A 20044-nucleotide genomic window follows, 5' to 3' on the forward strand; every position below is an offset into this window, starting at 1 on the left:
GCGGGAGAGGCCGCCCAGAACGGGTCAGATATTCCCTCTACGGAGAAAACTCGATCCATTTCGCTATCTTTATCGGAGCTCCGACAAGGTTTCTTGACGAAAAAGGGAGACCGGGGGGGACGACAATGGGAAGAGGATGACGTGCGTCTTACTTGGAAATGGGAAAATGGTTGATATATAGTTTCTGGAGGCGCGAAGGTTTACGAAAATGCCCTAAGCATTTTGGATATTTTGTTTTTTAAAGGGATTTTACATATATACCCAACACATCAATTGTATTTGCAAATTTAACTATAAATTCTAAATATTTGCTTGGGGAAACGCAGATAGTTGGCTAGGACTTCAGCTTTGAACAATATTATCTTTCTGGAAAGGATAAATTCTAGATATTTAATTATCATCTCTCCAATTCTACTACATGAGTTAAAATACCCGTAAACTCCGGGATGTTAGGTTTTAAACAATGAAAAGAGGAAATTCTTAGCTAATTAAACAACTATCAAAGAGTTAGAAGCATATTGAAAAATATCCTTCAATAGTTCAATATAAGTTTCGGAGTGTATTTAAAAATCAACGTGGTAAAATTGGAAGGTGAATTAACAAAATATGCACATTTGAAAATGAAACTTGCAAGTAGGATTGATTTGGCGGATATTTATGTAAAAAGAAAAAACTCTTGTTTTTTCGTTGTTGTAGTATTTGTTGTGGTTTCTCTTTTTTGTTAGCTTTTCGAGGCTCTCGTGCGGGTAGGTGGGGTATCCTTGCTGGTGGCTCGTGAGGCCCTTTTTTGACAGAGATGGGCCAAGGAATGCGATTTGTCGGGGTTCAGATTATGAACAGGTGCTTACAGACGTGGGCCACTCATTATCTAGGATCCTGATTCATAAAATAATAATAATAATAATAAATACATAAACTTTTAGATAAAACTCCTTTATTTTTATCTTAAGGTGTAACTGAAAAATATCAGGGGAAAACAATTTATGAGAGCAATTGTATAAAATTAAAATTTCGCCTAGTAGAACTTGAGTTTTTTTTATTATATAATGGTGCGTTTGCTGCTTCGTGTTAGTTTAAAAAATAATACTAAGCTATCAAATTAGTGCAGTCCGACTTGGTAAATATAGGTCATTCTATAATTGTAGATAAACAAATGCTTGGTTTGCACACAACAATTTTTTATGCGCAACGTTTGTTGCTGTTAATTTAGCAAACTTGCTGTTGCAATTGTATAATAAAAACAGCTTCAAAATTAAGAAATTCAGTACTTGTATGATATAATTTAGCATTAGTTTTTTACCCCTATTCATTCAAATCATCGTTTTTAATTTAGATTTTTTATTTGCACAATGACCTCATCGTCGTTAGCCGAAAGTGTCTAATTAATGCAAATATTTCACTCTCATGGTGTAAGCTATCCTCTTATATTCCTTTTATTAATTTAGTTAGAGGGATAAGTAAAAGAAAAGAGTATGCACTAGATTGGTTTTTTTTTCCACGGTCAATAGAGACGAAGCTATGTGCTACTACTAGGATATCTTTTACTATTCGAGCACACTATTAAGATTAAGATAAAGATAAAGATAAAAGCTATATTAAATAACTCCCGATTGCTTCTTTTTAGCACATTGCGCAAGTTTCTTAGTAGTTACGTGACTTACGTCAGACAAGAGGCAACACATTAATATTTCTATGACGTTGAAAGGGTAGTCTAAAATATCTAAATCAATAACGTGTACAGTGCTTTGATTAGTGCTATTCTCACATAATGATCCTAATTTTAGGTATAAATGCGCGGCTGCTTAATTTCCTTGACCCAAATTTTTTTCATGGAATTTATGATACTGCCGCGATAATTTTGACATACGTACATAAAATAAAGAATCTTATAAAAAGCATAGACGATTTCAAAACCGGGAGGAAAAAAAAAGGGTCTTGCTCTAAGATTTTTCTAATTGAAGAATTAGAAGTTTGGAATAGAATGTAAATGTTCTCACGTGTGTGTTTAGGTCGCGCTTGTTAGTGCTAAAAAACCTAACATCCAAAAGTTTGGACCTTACTTTAAATCGTTTCTTAATTTCCTCGAATATTCTTTATAACCTCCAAGTCTTGACAACTCAAAATGTCAGTTAGATGCTATGCTCATTTGTCATCATCCATATATTTGATTAGGAGTTCAGGACCGAGGCGCTCATAGATTCATTGATGACCAAACTTTTGGTCTTAATCTGAGTTTAGGCCCACGGATGGCTTATAATCATTTTGAGTAGGACATGCATGATCAGCTTGCGCTGTGGTTTGGATAACCATCAAGTTTTGTGTGTGTCGTTTGAGTTAGCGTTAGAGGCAACCATTCGTCGAAGGGAGAGTCAACACGTCGATTTTAAACATATAACTCGTTCGATTCTTAACAATTGCGCTCTGCTTACGGTTTTTCTTTTTATTAATCCATTGGAATTGGCCATATCAACGGAATCTCACTGTCCATTCATAACGAACAGTTGTCGTATATTCATTCCATAACATACCAACAATAAAAACTATAATTATTACCCATGTATAATCACATATAGAAGAAAATGAAGTTCATAGACGGACAGTGAAGATTCTTAAGGAATAAATTTTTTATAATTCGTACAGATTTGAACGTATAGTCTACTTTTATTCAAAATTAATCAATATCTCAATCGTCTCAGATCATTTTCACTTTCCATCATATAACAGTTATATATTATTTTTTTCTTTCATTTTCCCTTTTTTTAATAATGTGTTATACTAGTCATAGTGAGCTCCATTATAGTCCTATAAATATAGATATTTTGATCAACCAACTGGCACTCAAGATTCTATTTTGCTTAGTCATAGTGAGCTCCAATCGTCCAGTAGGCACTCGGGATCCTATTTGCTCATGGCCATGTTGAGATCAAATCTATCTCGAGGCTGATATTTTTGAGCTAAAAATCCAAACGAGAAAAGTCTCCAGACATCTTGCTCTGCTCACACCCACTTGGGATTTTCTTGTCCAATTTGATCCAAAATCAGAGCCAGATCAACTGAACCATAGTCCAATAACATGGAACTTACCAGTCAGAACCTTCCACGTGGCCAAGCATCCGACAAGGCGTCCACGTCAGCGCCATGTTTGTATTGCACTGGGTATCGAGTTCAATGGAGGTGGGGAAGTTGGCATAAAATACCCCAAAAACAAACCTTTTTCTATGAGCTTCACAATAAATGGCCTAGAGAAATTGTCCAACGATGAGAGAGGAATAGAAATTGTGGCGGAGAAAAAAAGAAAAAAAAGAGAGGAAAAGGTTGGGATCAAGAAGTTCCCTTTATCTTGTATTGTGGTGATAAATGGTCCAACCTGTCACTAAATTGAGTCTAGTCAATTTTTAGGATACCCAGTCAGAAAAATTGACAGAAGATTCGGATAACGTCCCAAACTCTCTTATGACACCCAACAAATCCCTTTATATTTTTTGATTGGTTTGGTAAACATATGCTAAAAGAGTACCGTATCATTTGAATGCCTTTTACTTGTACTTAGTGTATATTGTGGAATAACACTGATTTTTTTTATCACTTCAATACGTGAAAGGAATCGGTGGCAATTGAAGGTGAAATATGTGTAGTCCTGCAATTTACTCTGCATCTAATGAAGAAACCTTTGTCATCTATCCTCAATGATTTCAACATAAAATGATGCTCTTGGTGCTTTATTTTAACACAAATGATAGCTCTAAAGAGAGATGCAAATATTTATGGACAACGAAACCAAGATGGAACCCTTGTGCTTTATTGCATATCCTGTGAGAGTTTGTGACCATTTCAACTTTCAGTCAACAGACCTTTAAAATTACACAAAGCTCAGCAAAAATAGCAAACACTTCTCTCCTGCAACTTTCACATCCATTATCACAGAAATACTGGGGTATACAATTACCAATCATTTCCTCTCAGAGACCGAGCTCAACTGATAAATGATCAAACGCCTGCTATCGTCTATCAACGAAGAAAGCAATAGGCAATAATGTCTCAAGGGAGAGCCTCTACTAAGGACTTTGTGAAAGTTTCCAGCTCTTTCAATCCCTCTTCGGGGGACTCGGCTTCTCCTAAAATTTTCACCATGGCACTACCGACAATCACGCCATCAGCTCCCCATCCTGCTACCTAAAAATATTTAGAAAGGAAAATGATTACAGATCAATTATCCCTAAAATCATGGTGATCAGAAACAATCTGCTACCTGTTTCACATGTTCTGGTTTTGATATGCCAAAACCGACAGCAACTGGCTTTGTTGTTGCCTGCAAATGATTAGAACGGCGACTAATTTTTAGATCGACAATAGTTTCATACGCAATTCCTTAAGAACATGACATAATGATAGTTTTTAACTTTTAACATAGCGCTTGGTTAACTACTATTATGAGTAATAGAATTGTGCTTGAACCAAAGGTTGAAGTTGACATGTCTCATAATTGGCTCCTCGTCTCCTCTTACATAAAACTGAATACGCAATTTTCCTAAAAGGCGAAAAAATAACGTAGCAGTTTGATCAAGTTCTGTTAACAAAGAGAAGGTACTAGCATATGTGATTCACTTCTTAACTTGCATGTACCTCATCTTAATGGCTTTAATACGGAGGTCCAATATTCTACCTCTTTCACTTATATACAAGTGTATTAGCAGGCAAACACAAAAGATAGTCAACTTAAATCAATAGCAATCAAAAAGAACTTACACACTACTTGGATAACACCAATCACAACATGAAATACAACAGTGAGAAATGTATAAAGGCCAATGATATAATTTCTCTCATGCATTGGCTAATCCCTATGTAAGGAAAGAATAACATAAATCCTTGTGTTACATGCCATATACACTAGTAGACATGAAGTCAAACCAGGCACGCGATAAACCTTTGAACTCAGAATCGTGACTTCAGTTTTTACCTAGCACCTAACTTGTAATCTGAACCAATCACAGAAGAGGCAGAATGACCTCATTCTTTTCTTTTCCTTTCCTTTCCTTTCCTTCTAAATTTTGGGATTTTGTAAATACTGCATGACTGAAGGCTCTTATAGTCCTATAAAAATGGATATTTTCATGAAAATAGTAGGCAGGCAAGTTTCTGCTTTGCCTAACCATATGGAGATCAATCTTTTCCAAGCTCGCAGTTTCCTCAAAATCCAACCACAAAGGTTGAAGTACCCACCCATTAATACTCATATTATTCATATCCACTAGGGGTTTCTTATCCATCTTGACCTTAAACAATGAACTTATTAAGAAGACAATGTGCACTAGTAAGTCACTACATCAGCTAAATCATGAATATACAGAATCAATTTACACCAGCCAATCAACATCTTCTATGTATCCTACGAGACATGAAAATAATTTGGAAGAGGGTTTCCCAGAGTGACCCATTGTCACCCATAAATCTTAAATATCTACATTACCAGCACCAGAAATTTTAATAATTTCCGTATCTACAGCCAAAATCATTTAAGTGGGATAAAAAAAACCACCTCTTCATTAGTATCTCTCTTTAGAACGTTATCAAATAAAATATACCTAAAAGTCCTGCAATTGTTTACTTGCTTCTAATTTTGTGATCCGAACTGGATCATTTTCCCAGTATATTTTAACTGACAGGCAGAAACTAATGAAAGGTATGTTTTTGAGAGGATTTAGATGATTATGCATCGACATGGAAATATTAAGACTTCAAATGTTTGTGTAGAAACATTAAAGATTTTGGTAGCTGATATGGAGGAAGATCTTACTTAGAAAAAACATGGTGTCCTGTCATAGACTTTCTCCTTTTTTATTGAGATCCAACATGGGTGTCCATGTTAGCATCTTTTTATTTAGCATAAGCTGTCTTTGCCAGACAAAATAAGATCCTTGCCCGACGGTGTTTCCCATGGACCCCCATAAGAATATCAACAATACTTTGTTGTCTAAAATGATCCATGTGTCAGTTATTAAGTGGCTTATGTGGAGTTTCCTCTTATGTGTTGTATGGGTGATCCAAGATCAACTAATGTCAGAAAGTTGGCATAAAAATGCAAACAAAACTTTTTTCTAGCCTCCACAAACAATGAGCCAATTGGTGAGAGAAAAAATAGTGGCAGAGAAAAACACCTTAGTAGGAATGCCTTTCTCTTATCTTAAACTTGTGGTGATAAAACTCTAACATGCCACTAGCATGGGCCAAGCACTCTGAGGACATAAAGTCCTAAATTGACAGAAGATTCAGATAAGAAAAGAGAAAATGGAGTATAGAAGTAACTATGACATTGTTGGTGAATCATCAGCCTCTGGTTACCTTAAAGTTGAATTTTGAGGTTTTTATTTCCTAAGGCAACACATTCACTCATAAAATACATACAAGCAAAACAAGGACCTAAAATCAAAATCAGGATCTTCGTTCGTAGTAAGCTTAATCTTCTTGATTTATAATTAATAATAATAGATCATTCTAGAATAATCTATAGAAATCCAGGTTGAAATGTATCATTGTGCACATATTATTTGCTACAGAAAAAAGAAGAAAAACATATATCTTTATTTTACAAGTCAAATACACTTGCAAATCTGAAGTCAAACCACACATTTATGGTTAAAACCTTGAACTCAGAAGTGTCAAGTTTTCACCTAGCAACCATATTTGTACATACAGTTGATACATCCATGATTGATAATTAATGTGAAAAATAGATAGACAATGAAGTGGACAAGGATACAGCTGTTAGCTTGGTGAAGTACAAGATAAGCTAATCAGACAACTAAGCGGGATGCTGCTTCGATAACAGTTAAGACAGGAGTCGCCTAGTCAGCATAGGAAAGCAAATAAACTAAAAGCACTATATCCAGCATAACATACAAAAAGATAAATACTTCTTAAAGCAAATAGTTAGAACCATTTTACTCACTTCAAATAATTGCTCAGGAAACAAGTTTTATATGTTCAAGAGTTAGTGAATATAGCAAAGTTCTAAGTATCAGCCATACATGGTCGTATTGTATTACTAAGCATACCGCTCCAATCCAACTAAAATCTACCTATACTGCCAATAAAAGCTAATAAAAACTAACACAAAACCGACTAATATGTCACGTAGGAGGTGCTGGGCCTTCTTGGATAAAACAGTCGCTAATGGAAAGTGATCTTTTGAGTTAGTTCCCTAGTTTGATCTTAGAAAAGTGATTTATATGGGATCATACTGAAGTACATGGATGCCTGCAGGTTTATGAAAACAATGTTACTTGTTTGATTCATATGACGAATAGTCAAACTACAAAATGCATATGAACATACAAGATAAAATCTATATCGACATATAAGTCATGTATGGTCAGTAAGATTTGCAAAGAATTTGCTTCCAATGATATAGGTTAAGATAAAATGAGGATAACACACCTCTTTAATTTCCTTTAGAAGAGATTGCACTCGTGAGCTAACAGATGAACGAGCACCAGTAACTCCAATTGAACTCACCTGCATGAAACATTTCATACAAATCTCATAAGTTAAGAAGCAAAGGGTAGCAGGTTTCAGAAAGCAAAAAAAAAAACGCATGCCAAACTAAACAGAGAGAACAAGTAAAATGATGGACTTACCAGTAGAGGTGAAAACGAATCGAATTTGAATCGAATACCCCAGTATTTGTATTCACATTCGGTTCCTATGTGACTATTCGAATTTGAAACTAATAGGAAACCAGCATTCGAATTCGATTTGGATGGTATTTGAATATTCAATAACTATTCTCGAATATTCATTAAGAGTGTTTGGGTAGTCTTTGCGAATTATTCGGTAAATATTAGGCAAATATTCGTTATCCTAGTCTTCCAATAGAGCAAAACATGATATACCTGATGTATATGCAAACCTAATGATATATAATATTCACAAATAAAAAACTATTTATCCACATTTGCTAGCATGAAACTGAAATTTTAAGGATTAAACTGTATAAACGAATAGTTTATTAAACAAACGAATCAAATTTACCTATGGTTAAATTCTATTTGTTTAACTGAATAATAGAAAACTATTCATTTATTATTAAATGAACTATCGAATCTAATATGACTGAATACTTAGGCGAATAAATACCAAACTATTTGTTACATATTTGGTTCGTTCCCACCCATACTTACTAGGTATAGAAATCCTTCTGAAGCTTTTACAATGTCTTTCATTCTTTCTGTCGGAGTGGTGGGAGTCGTAAGAAGAACCTTCAAAGAAAAGGAAAAACAAGAAAATATTGCATTAGATAAACAATCATCAGCGACTATGAGAATATTAAATTTGAAACCCTTTAAAATACAAATCTCTGATTTTATTGGTGCAGATAGTTGATAGCATATAAATCATTTGGACTAAGTATACACCTGAGTCCATGATAGGTGTTAAATAACATTGTTTTCCGTGTTTTTTGGCGCGCAAGATGAATTGTATACAAACCATATCACAAGAATCGGTCCATTGTAGAAGTTAGAATCCAACAGAGAAAACATACCCAACAAAATGATTAGCGATATTAGATTTTAAGTTCCTGACAAGATGTTGGAAGCTCGCTTATCAACATAACACTTGATCTCAACAATAAGGTATGATGGAACCAATAGACATGGATTCAGGTTCTAGCAGAGAGGTCACTTCCAAAAAGATGATGTTAGCAGCCATATCAGGCATTTGAATAATCTGCTAGTGTAGTGACAATTTCTAAATAGCAGAGACGAATTAAAGGTGATGTAAGCAGGAAATAGAAACAGCATTGTATATCCCTCCCTCTGTTTTTCCCCCTTTCTTTTTCTCTTCACATGCAAACATTCATGTCAGTGGATAGGGAGAAAAGAAGAGTATGCATTCTCTCAGAATGCCCCGCACAGTGCGGGGCGTTTTGAGCCACGCGATTGGGGGGGGCAGTGACGGTATTTCACTGCCCTCCTTGAGCTATCAGAACACCCCATGTGGTGGGGTGTTCTGATAGGATTCCCTATCAGAAAAGAGTGTACTTTTATCCACAAAGATACAACATCCTTCTCACCATTTTATAAAAAGCCTGCTAAACTGAGCCCGCGCCTTGTCATACCATCTCTAGGATGCTTTAGCCTTTGCTTCAAGATTTAGAAGGTTTACACATTGTATTTGTCATCTTATTTTATTTATTTTCCTGTATTTATGTGCCTATTATCATAAGGTTTTCAGTATCAGTTATTTATATTTTCTTAGTATGCAAATTCTCAATTTCTCATTTCATCTTATTTATCTTTTTATAGCCTTCTAGCTTTTTGTTTTCAAAAAAACCTTCACACACTTCTTTGATAAAACTTTCTAAAACCCGCTAGAGTTTAAACATTGTCCTGCTGCTTTGCTTCCAGTCCAGTATCATAGAAGTAGAAGAATTATAGAAGAAGAGGTCCCTCTCTATGTGTGAGTAGTCGAACTGGTTACATGGGGGAAAGAAGAATATATTTGTGATCCACATAGATACAACATCATCGTCACAAAAATAATATATAATATATCTCAAAGGAAAGGATATTGTATTTCAAAATTGACAGCAGTATAGCTAAACCTATGAGAGAATTAGTGAAAGGAGGCATTCAAAATCCAGTTCAAAAATAGAAGATGGAGTAGGATGAATTTCCAGAATGGGTAGCTGGAAATCCAGCATGGAATGCATGAATAAAAAAGTAATGAAAGTTATTGTTTAAAGCATCAGTACACTGAAGTGACACACAAAGGTAAATTTTAGCTGGCCTGCTTCCACTTTAGCTCTCACATGCTTGCAAGACATTTCAAAATCCTTTTTCCACACACAATATATGAATAGGGAAGAAGATAAAAATTGACGCACTGTGAAAGCAATAAAATGATCAAAACCTATAATGATAGCATGTACAAGGTGAAATAGATCGCATATTCATCACTATTACACATTTTCTATGCTCTATTTCAATTTTGGAAGTGCACGTGAATAGCTATGTGTCAACACACAAGTTATGGTCAAGAGATGCCAGGCAAAAAAAAAGTAGGACTTAGATACAAACCAACCATGACTGGATATATACATCTTAGAGAGCACTCAGAGCAGGGTATTGCTGAGAGAATGACTTAAGTTTGGGATTCCATTAAAATATCAAAATTAAAACTATTATTAACTACGTAGATGTCACCAACATGAACTAAAAGAAAGTTTCGAATGTGACTGTTTTTCCTTTTTCTGCTTTCAATGTCTAGGTCAAAGAAAGTAAAATTATTTGCTCTAGGCAACCATAATGAGAATAGCAACCAACGCTACTAACAAGGCAGACAATCATCTTCCACTTAAGTATTAGATAAATTAATCATAAGCTGGTCCTTAATAGGCCACACATCACATAAATAAATGATAATTCAGAATTAAAATACATGCACAATAATGTTCCTAATTTTATATTCTTAAAACATGGTAGTAGCCTTTCCAGATATAATAGGAGGTAACTGGAAGATAAAGAAACTTACTAGTTCAATATTGTGTTTAGCAGCTTCATTTCTTAAAATCTCAGTCTCCTCTAGAGGAACATCAGGCACCACAAGTCCTGCAAAATTTTACCTATCATTAGCCAATACCAATAAGGAAATGGCTTAAGAGGTAGTAACTAGCACATTGCTGAGATTGTACATCAATATCACATTCCAGTATACAAATTAAAAGGCCTGAAGAAATATTTTGCAATTAGAACTTTTAAAAGAAGAAGACATCATCAGGTATGTACCGATATTTAGCTTACTCGGAAACTCAATATCACATTTTATATCTTCTGAGCTTTTTCTTAAGATTGAAAATTACAGAACATAATACATTATGCTTTTAATATCTTTTTTTTCTCCATTTTTTTCCTCACCTACACATATAGTAACTGCTTCTAATTTTAAAATTTTCCAATTTCAGAGGTAAAACATGACCCAAGAAGAAGAGTTCTTGTATGCAGTCTTTCATTCACTAGGTAAAATATCTCATTGAAGCTTTAAGAACACATATTGACAATGGACCAAGGTTTTAAATATCGGTTATCGGGGATTTATCGGATGGTCAAAATCCTTATCAGATAGCGAACATCGGGGATATATCGGGGATAAGTAATATTTATCGGTGTGATGTATTGGATGGTGTATATATATAATATAATAACCAAAAAATATAATCTAACTATGCTTAATGAAATATAAACATACCAAAATGTAAATAATCATGTTTAAAAGAGGCTCGGAGGTGAGCTTCGAGGTCGAGGAGGTGAGCGACGTCAACGGAGGTGAGCTCCAAGGTCAAGGAGGCAATCGACGTCAACGGAGTTGAGCTGCAATGTCGAAGAGGCAATCGACGTCGGTGGAGTTGAGTTGCGAGGTCAGGGAGGCGAGCGACTTCAGCGGAGGTGAGCTTTGAGGTCGGGGAGGAGAGCAATGTCGGCAGAGGTGAGCTTTGAGGTCGGGGAGGCGAGCGATGTCAGCGGACATGAGCTTCGAGGTCGGGGAGGCGAGCAACGAGGTCAACAAAGTTAGAGGGGAAAAGAGATCTTGAGCTCGATGGAGTTCGAAGAGGCTCGGAGGCTCGGAGAACAACCGTACAGAGAGGGAGAGAGATTCACGAAGGATTAGGGCTAAACTTGAAGTTAGAAACTTCATTTTATTGTCAAAGACGGGTCAGGTCGGGTCGGGTTTAAGAACTCACTAAGTAACAGCCCATTACCCAACAATTCAACTCAAAACTCACGCCAATAAAGCCGATATTTTCAGCCTCCCTTATCGGCCGATAAGTGCCTTTATCGCCGATAAACCCATAAAAACGATAACCGATTAAAAATCATACTTATCCTAGCGGAAAGCTCTCAAATCCGATAACTCGGCGATAATATCGAATTATCGGCCGATATTTAAAATCATGATCTAATGGGTTTCCCAATTTTATGTCTGATTTGCTAAGGACTAGGCACTTTGAGGTGCCAGACGCAGCGACTAAAAGCCAATTAATTAAGCGGGCGCCTAGCCACAGCCCAGATGGAGAGGGAAGAGTTCTAAAATGATGATCATGGGAGATAGGCAAACATAAAACATATGAACTATGTATTTATACATATACACACACGTACATATAGGAAAAATGGTTATGATGTGGCAGAACTTCTGATGGGCTGGAGAGGATGCAGCCCGTGAACAATTATCAGAACATTTAAAGGAAACAGTGTTACACCTTTGCATTACTGACATAAGACGAGTAGAAGAAACAATATACTGAAACATAAAACATGCATCTGGTGACAGAAAAATCAGCACATTAGAAAACGATATAGGAACATTATAGAAAATTCAAAAATAAGTGGACAAGCATATTCACCCCTGCATAAAAGTTGATTGCATACAGTGTCATTAACAATGCCAATTGCATCACTGTATTTATACTATGAAATAGGTATGTCAATTACCATGCACACCAACATCTTCAATAGTAGACATAAACTTCTCAACTCCACGCTTCAAAATTGGGTTATAATATGTAAACAAAGCAATTGGACAGGATATTTGAGGAATTGCCTGCTAAGTCAGTGTAGAAAAAACTTTAGAATTTGTTAGATCTATAAAAAAAAGAATAGAAAAGGAAATCAATCAACATGGACATAGATATGCAAAGCAATTGTGTTTATATAACCAAAAGATAAAAATGAATGTCATGTTTGTCAGTAGCCTTCTACATGATGATAAAGAAAGTAAGTTGTAGTATTACTTAATTTCCTAGGTATGACAATACTGTAGCATATCCCTGAATGGTTGTAGTTCAAATGCCTCATGCTCTAGAAACCCAGAAATATAACTCAAATATATTTCTGTGTATGCTACGTCACCATTCCTACAGAGGAAAAACTATAGCCTCAGTCCAAAACACCAGGAAATTGGCAGGTCAATGAGTTTCTAAAAATCACACTAGAGGTGCTCATAAACTGGAGATTTTTTTCCTTAAGAAAGCACCACAATACTCGTGAGAGCAGGCATTTTCCCCACATGTTGTATCAGAGTGATGCTCAGTTTCCATACAACACACGCCTGATTTAACTGTGTAGCTAGCTGATTTCATTGTCTTAAATATAATATAACGGGACATTAATTAAAAAATAGCTTCAGCACAGCATGATTGCATGAGTGTATCATTGATAGGTGCATAAATACTATAATAAGAATAATCTAATTGACATACTACAAGATTATATTCAATAGTCAACTCCAGGAGCGTCCTACAAATTTGCTTCGGTTGATGTCATACCTCCTTTAACATGGTAATGATAGCATCAAAGTTGGTTCCCTTTGCTAAGGCACGTGTTGCAGCAGCCTACACATCGTACATAAAAATAAATATAGTCAACAACAGATGAAATTAGCCATTTGATTTAATTTGAGGAAAAAACATTGTAGTGAAACCTGGATGACTGGTCCATCTGCCAAAGGATCAGAGTACGGCATGCCCAATTCTATAATGTCTGAACCACAAGAATCAAGAACTTTTAATGCCTTTGAGGTAGTTGACAAGTCAGGATCACCGGCAGTAATGTATGGAATGAAGGCAACCTAAAAAACAAGAAGATTAGAAGCACCTTAAACGTGCATGCATATTACCTCAGGAAATCAATAATTTATATCCAAACAAAATACTGTGAAGAACACAAAAAGGAATTAGAAGATAAATATGACAGGAAAAATAAATCAGATTCTATTAGACTAAAATAAATGCATTTCATTGCATATGATATCCACCACTTCAGACCAAAATTTATTTCCAGCGGACACATTTGCTGGTGCATACTGCAGGTAATGAAAACCTATGGCATATTACATCTAGTAGAACATATGTGGATCAACTGTAAAAGTGCATATCGAGTTAGTCCTCATATCAGTAAATTATTGCATCTAATATCTACCCCGTTTACTCTTCAATAAAGTAAGTCACCCTGCTTAATTATTAAATGAAGATAACAGTTGGGTATAAATAGAGATTACCACACCCAGTTTGAATTTATCAAAATAGAGTTCTCACGCCAATAAGTGAAACCAACGCAAAATTACAGAATATGCTAACATAAAAATAAGCAAATATTTATCAAATTCATAAAGAATGCACATCTTCAACAAATAGACATGAACAGGTACATAGTTCCTAGCAAGCATAGACGCAAACATGCAATGCACGAGCCTGCATACATATGTTGAATGGATTCATATAATTCCAACAAAATCTAGTTCTAAAAGAAACACCAAGGGAGCAAGATTCCAACTTTAGCCCCCCTCAAAGTACAAGAAACCTAAATTGCGTCAAATCCAACAAAGATCTCTATCATTAGAAATGGGAGAGCGATGAGCTTACTTTGCCTTGCTCCTTCAAACGCTCGAAGGTCTTGGAGAGCCCAACAGTGGGAGCGACGCTGAGGGTGGCCATCGCAGTGAGAGATCTGGGTCGAGAAACGAGCTTGTGAGGGGCTAAATTGAAAGAGCGGGAATTAGGGTTTCGAGATGAGAGGAAGAGGGAAGAAGGGTTCGGACTCGGAGCGACGGCCATCGTAGTGAGATGGGGCTTTGAGAGGGTTTTTTTCAGCCCGGGGCTCTCGAGCATACAATGTACTGGTCCAATTATGGAAGTAGAAAAAGAAAGAGGGTTTTTTAGTAAAAATGGATTTGATTGCGTGTAAATTTGTAATACTGTCAATTTGGTTGGGCGCGGTCCGAACCCAGCCAATCGGATCTTGTTCGCAAAGATATTTTGATTTAAATTTAAGTTAAATTGCAGTTGGTTCACCATCATCATTTTAATTTAAACCTAGACTTACGTCCAACCCAAAAGTTCGAACTTATAGTTCTTTTATCCATACACGTAAGCAAATATTTGGTTTTGTATATTTTGCTTGAGAAAGGGACAATTGCATTTTCGTGTCGTTATTGTTCTCTTTTGGATTGTTTTGTTATACTTTAATCAATAATGGAGAAGGGTATGTCAGCTACCTATTTACTTAAAAGGAAAATAAAACGAGTTTTCACCTATCGATTTAAAATATCATTTTTCATTCAGATGTTTTTCTCCCCCTAAAATCATTACTATTATAATATAATAAGGAAAAAATAAGGTAATCTTGTGAGCTTCATATAAAGAACATTTATGGTGGTTAACACCTTGTTTGGATGGAGGTGAATGGAGGGGAGGGGACGGTAAGTGGAGCAATACTGATTCGTCTCATTTGAGAGTCCTTTTTAAAAGAAATGAATGACAAATTTTCAAAACCAACCCCTTTAGAGATTTAATTGCAAAAAACGACCTATTTTGCACTTATTTGCAGAAACCGACCTGGTTTCAGCCCTGACGCTGAAACCAGGTCGGTTTCTGAAAAAAAAATTACGAGACTTCACGGGAGTTCAACTCCCGTGAAGTTTACCATATTTTTAAACTTCATGGGAGTTGAACTCCCGTGAAGATTAAATTCTTCAAAAATCTTCACGGGAGTTGAACTCCCGTGAAGATTTAATCATCGACTTCATGCTCAAGTCCATAGGCAACGTGGTTGTCGACCGCTACATCGTCCGTCGAGGATCCAACCCCTCCAACCGCGTGCTCAAGTTCAGCCTCGACAAGCTCCCTGCCTGGGGGCCTGCCATCGCCTCAGCCCTATTCCAGCCTTCTCCTCTTCGGGATCTGCAAGCGGTGTACAAATGCGTAGCGGCGATCAGGCCGGACGAGGCCGAGGCAGTGCTCGACGCCCGGCAGTGGGTAAAAACCTTCGAGTTGCGGAACGAGGCCGACGCTCCGGTATTCATCTCGAGCGGCTGATGCAGGCTGTGGAAGGGTGTAGTGGTGGGGCCTGTTATACTGGCGGGCACGGTGAGTCGGGGTGCTAAGGTTGGTCTGGCCTGGTGTGCGTCAGAGGGGGTGGCACGGGGTGCGAGCTGAGTGCACGAAGACGGCGGGTGGAGGCGGGGCGTTGGCTGTTGTGGGTGCAGTTGTCGTGCGGTGGATGTGGACGGGGAGAGGATGGTGGCGTGCGATGCTTGCGATGTCTGGCATCACACGAGGTGCATCGAGATCGAGGACGGCAAGCTGGTACCGTAGTTGTTTGTGTGTGCCAAGTGTGGGAGTTTGATTCTGGAGGCTGCTGAGGCGGAGGAGGAGGGGATGAAGGTTGTGGCGTGAGGGGATGAAGATTGGGATTGAGGGATACCCCCATTAAAGACCTTGAAGAATTAGGGAAAATTAGCATCTAACTCCACGGGAGTTGAACTCCCGTGGAGTTTTGAAGAATTTAATCTTCACGGGAGTTCAACTCCCGTGAAGTTTAAAATTAAATATGGTAAACTTCACGGGAGTTGAACTCCCGTGAAGTCTCGTAAATTTTTTTACAGAAACTGACCTGGTTTCAGCGTCAGGGCTGAAACCAGGTCGGTTTCTGCAAATAAGTGCAAAATAGATCGTTTTTTGCAATTAAATCTCTAAAGGGGTTGGTTTTGAAAATTTGTCCAAGAAATAAAAGGTAATGGGGACAAATTTTCAAAACCACCCCATTTGCGATTTTATTCCCAAAAAAAGACCCATTTCCTCTTTATTTGTAAAAACCGACCTGGTTTCAGCCTCAGCGCTGAAACCAAGTCGGTTTTTTACAAAAAAAGTTTCGAAACTTCACAGGAGTTCAACTCCCGTGAAGTTTAGCAGCTTAATTAAATAGCTGTTAAACTTCACGGGAGTTGAACTCCCGTGAAGTTTCTTAGTTAAAAAAAAAGTTGAGCTGTGGAACTTCACGGGAGTTGAACTCCCGTGAAGTTTAGCAGCTTAATTAAATAATTGCTAAACTTCACGGGAGTTCAACTCCCGTGAAGTTTCGGAACTTTTTTTGTAAAAACCGACCTGGTTTCAGCCCTGAGGCTGAAACCAGGTTGGTTTTTACAAATAAGAGGGAAATGGGTCGTTTTTTGGGAATAAAATCTCAAAAGGAGTGGTTTTGAAAATTTCCAAGGTAATGGAGGTGCATAAATTCACCTCCATTAACCACAAACATATAACGCCTCGTTTGGTACGTGAGAATGAAGTCAAGTGAGAATGGAATGGAAGAAAGAATAGAATGGAATGTATGTGAGAATGGAATGATCATTCCCATTCTCTTGTTGGGTGCGTTTGTAGAATGAAGCTAGAATGAAAATCTAATTTTCATTCCCATGTTTGGTATCACTAGTTCACAAGTGAGAATGGAATCTCATTTTCTAATAATTCCCTTATAACAACATAGATTTTTAATAAGATAAAAATAAACATTAATGATAATAACTAAAAAAAATTATTTATACATATGTTATATTAATCTAGGTATGTGTTATACTAATGCACATGTTATCGATCAGGTGTATGTTTCGTTTATATTTTTTAAACAATTCTTACTATTTCTGCATATGTTATATTAATCTAGATATGTGTTATAATAATGCCCTTATACCTCTATATATAGTCTAGACATGATATGGTTTTGATAATTTTAATATTTTAGCCAATTTCTCAGCGAGAGTTTCCTCTTTTCATAAATATTAGGTCAAATATTTTTCAATCAAAAGTTAGATTTATTGTTGTGCATGAACCACAATCAAACATTACGCAATGGGTACATATAGTTCTCTATGGTGGGAAAACAATAGTAAAAGTATAAAAAATATATAATATGCTGGTGAAAATAACAAACTTTAAACATTGGTGAATAAACAAAAAAAATTGATTGACCAAAAAAAATATTGACATGAAAGAATTTAAACATTGGTGAATAAACAAAAAAAATTGATTGACCAAAAAAAATATTGACATGAAAGAATTTCAATCGGCAAATAATATATAGTTTCGGTTGTATCTGTTTTTATATTAAATTGTGTTGCTCCTATGTTGAGCAATTGTGATATAATAGGCTAATGAAATCATTGAAATATGTACCGCTAGTTTTAATATGCTACTGAAATATGTACCACTAGTTTTAATCCCTACCTCGCAAAAAATTCCTATTGTTCGAATATAATCTATTCCTTTATACAAATAGGAGGATCAGAGATTCACTGTTCATGCTACAGTAAATGCTACAGTGGCATTTACTGTAGTATTATTACTGTAGCTAATAACTAATTAAAAATATTACTGTAGCACACGGGCATACTGTAGCATTTAAAAGATGCTGTAGCAAAGCGGGATACTGTAGCACTTTCAAAAATTCAAATCATGCTATATTAAAAAAGCGGGATTACTGTAGCAAAAAATACTGTGCTTTGCACGAACCACAAACTAGTTAGTAGCTGAGAGAAAATAAGAATACATAGTCAAAAGCCATGATTTTTAAATTGATTCTTATTATTAATAGGGGGATAATTGAAAAAAAACCTAACTAATTTGATTCTCCCCTTGAATGGGAATGATCATTCCCTATCTTCTCACAACTAATTTGATTCTCCCCTTGAATGGGAATGATCATTCCCTATCTTCTCACTTGGAATGCTCATTCCCACAAAAAGTGGCCTTGAATGGGAATGATCATTCCCTATCTTCTCACTTGGAATGCTCATTCCCACAAAAAGTGGGAATGGCCATTCCATGGGAATGATCATTCCAACATCTAAAAACAAGTTTTGTTTGGTACGAGGGAATGAGAAGTGAGAATAACATTCCATTCCACCTCATTCCCGCGTACCAAATGGGGCCTAAGATCTAATTTCCCCTCGTTGTGGTGCAGAGGAGGTGAAAATTTATGAATCATTATGATTCTAATCCAAAAGCTAACCAATAATCTCCCTCCATTTGTTTTAGTAAACTCTCAAACATCGTATCATATTTTTATTTCTCTTTCTTCACTCCCTGTCATCAAAATTTTCTTCAGTGCTATTTGGATTCGGGGTAATGAGAGGTAAGGGAAGGTAGGGGACACATAAATCTTATTTGGGAATTGATTTGAGGTAGATAATGAGAGGGAAATTTTGTGAAATAGAGGGTGGAAACTTGAAAATTTGTTCTCCATAAATTGGGGTGTAATGGAGGGGAATGGAACCCTTTGGAAAAATGTCATATCATAAAATACAATTTACCATTCTATCAAGATGAGATCTAAAATGAGTGAAATAATGTGTAATATTATTTATGTAAATTTACATATTTTTTTCTTACCTTCTCGTCACTTTATTAAACTTTCTAAACGGTGTTTTGTATATTATCTTAATTTCACATGTTTTGTATATTATCTTAATTTCACTTAACTTATCCAATATATTCACTTAACTTCCCTTCACTACAGGCAAATTCAAATAGACCCTTCTCTTTTTTCCCTTTCTCTCTCCTATTTTCTCATCCCTTATTTTTTTCCCTTCTCCTCATTAGGAAACTTCCAAGCATGGGGGCTATTTGGTTCGCTTAAAAACTCCATGGAAATCATTTCTCATGTTCTGTCATTGCGCTCAACTAGGATAAAATGATTCTTTAGTTTTTATTTATCAGGTTTGTTTCGCATAGGCTCTTAAGAAAATGAGGACCGGAAACCATCACCACACCAGTATAATTGGTTTCCCTCATTTCCTTCCAAAACAATAGGGAATAGGGTGGAAACCCTATATATTAGATTAAAAAAATTCCCCTTAACTTGTTTTCAAATTAAAAGAAAAAATATCCCCTTAATGCACAAACAATTGATTTCCCATATTTAAACACTCATAAAAACAATGAAAAAATGCAGAAATTAATTTCAACCCTTGCTTTCTTTATGTGTGAACCAAACATTAAGAACCAGTTCTGTAGAGAACACTGAAAAAGAGTTTTTCGTCATGGAATGGAATTCCGACAATTGTGGGAAACGGACCAAACAGGCCCTATAGTGTAAAGGTTGGGCATCGATACAATGTTCGGTAATATTCCTAGCTTTCACTTTTCCATTATAAAGCCCAACACGTTATGAGCGGGCCGGCCTGTTACCTATAATACTATTGGAAATATTTAGCT

At 36.2% G+C, this 20044-nt stretch overlaps 1 protein-coding gene across 2 annotated transcripts; it reads right to left on the reverse strand.

The window, feature by feature from the left end:
* On the reverse strand, positions 3780 to 14679 carry LOC109833036 (tryptophan synthase alpha chain-like). Of its 2 annotated transcripts, none has more exons than XM_020400574.1 (9): positions 14420 to 14679; positions 13480 to 13626; positions 13325 to 13390; positions 12492 to 12603; positions 10534 to 10610; positions 8181 to 8258; positions 7438 to 7515; positions 4250 to 4309; positions 3780 to 4173 (listed from the first exon to the last, which is right to left on the reverse strand). In XM_020400574.1, the coding sequence occupies exons 1-9, from the start codon at positions 14663 to 14665 to the stop codon at positions 4039 to 4041; spliced, it is 999 nt and encodes a 332-aa protein (XP_020256163.1). In that variant the 5' UTR covers positions 14666 to 14679; the 3' UTR covers positions 3780 to 4038. The 2 variants fall into 2 exon arrangements, with proteins under 2 accessions (XP_020256163.1, XP_020256164.1); XM_020400575.1 differs by having other exon boundaries at positions 12492 to 12600; positions 14420 to 14678.

Source organism: Asparagus officinalis, chromosome 3, assembly GCF_001876935.1.
Source record: "Asparagus officinalis chromosome 3, Aspof.V1, whole genome shotgun sequence".
In the NCBI taxonomy this organism is placed as follows: Eukaryota; Viridiplantae; Streptophyta; class Magnoliopsida; order Asparagales; family Asparagaceae; genus Asparagus; species Asparagus officinalis.

What these genes read in the sequence shown, in the direction of transcription:
- LOC109833036 (XM_020400574.1), bottom strand. Translation starts at nt 14,665, where the DNA reads ATGCTCGAGAGCCCCGGGCTGAAAAAAACCCTCTCAAAGCCCCATCTC. An exon ending in CAGATGGACCAGTCATCCAG is followed by an intron (nt 13,391 to 13,479) that starts GTTTCACTACAA and finishes TACGATGTGTAG; the next exon opens with GCTGCTGCAACACGTGCCTT. An exon ending in TGAAGATGTTGGTGTGCATG is followed by an intron (nt 10,611 to 12,491) that starts GTAATTGACATA and finishes AAAATTTTGCAG; the next exon opens with GACTTGTGGTGCCTGATGTT.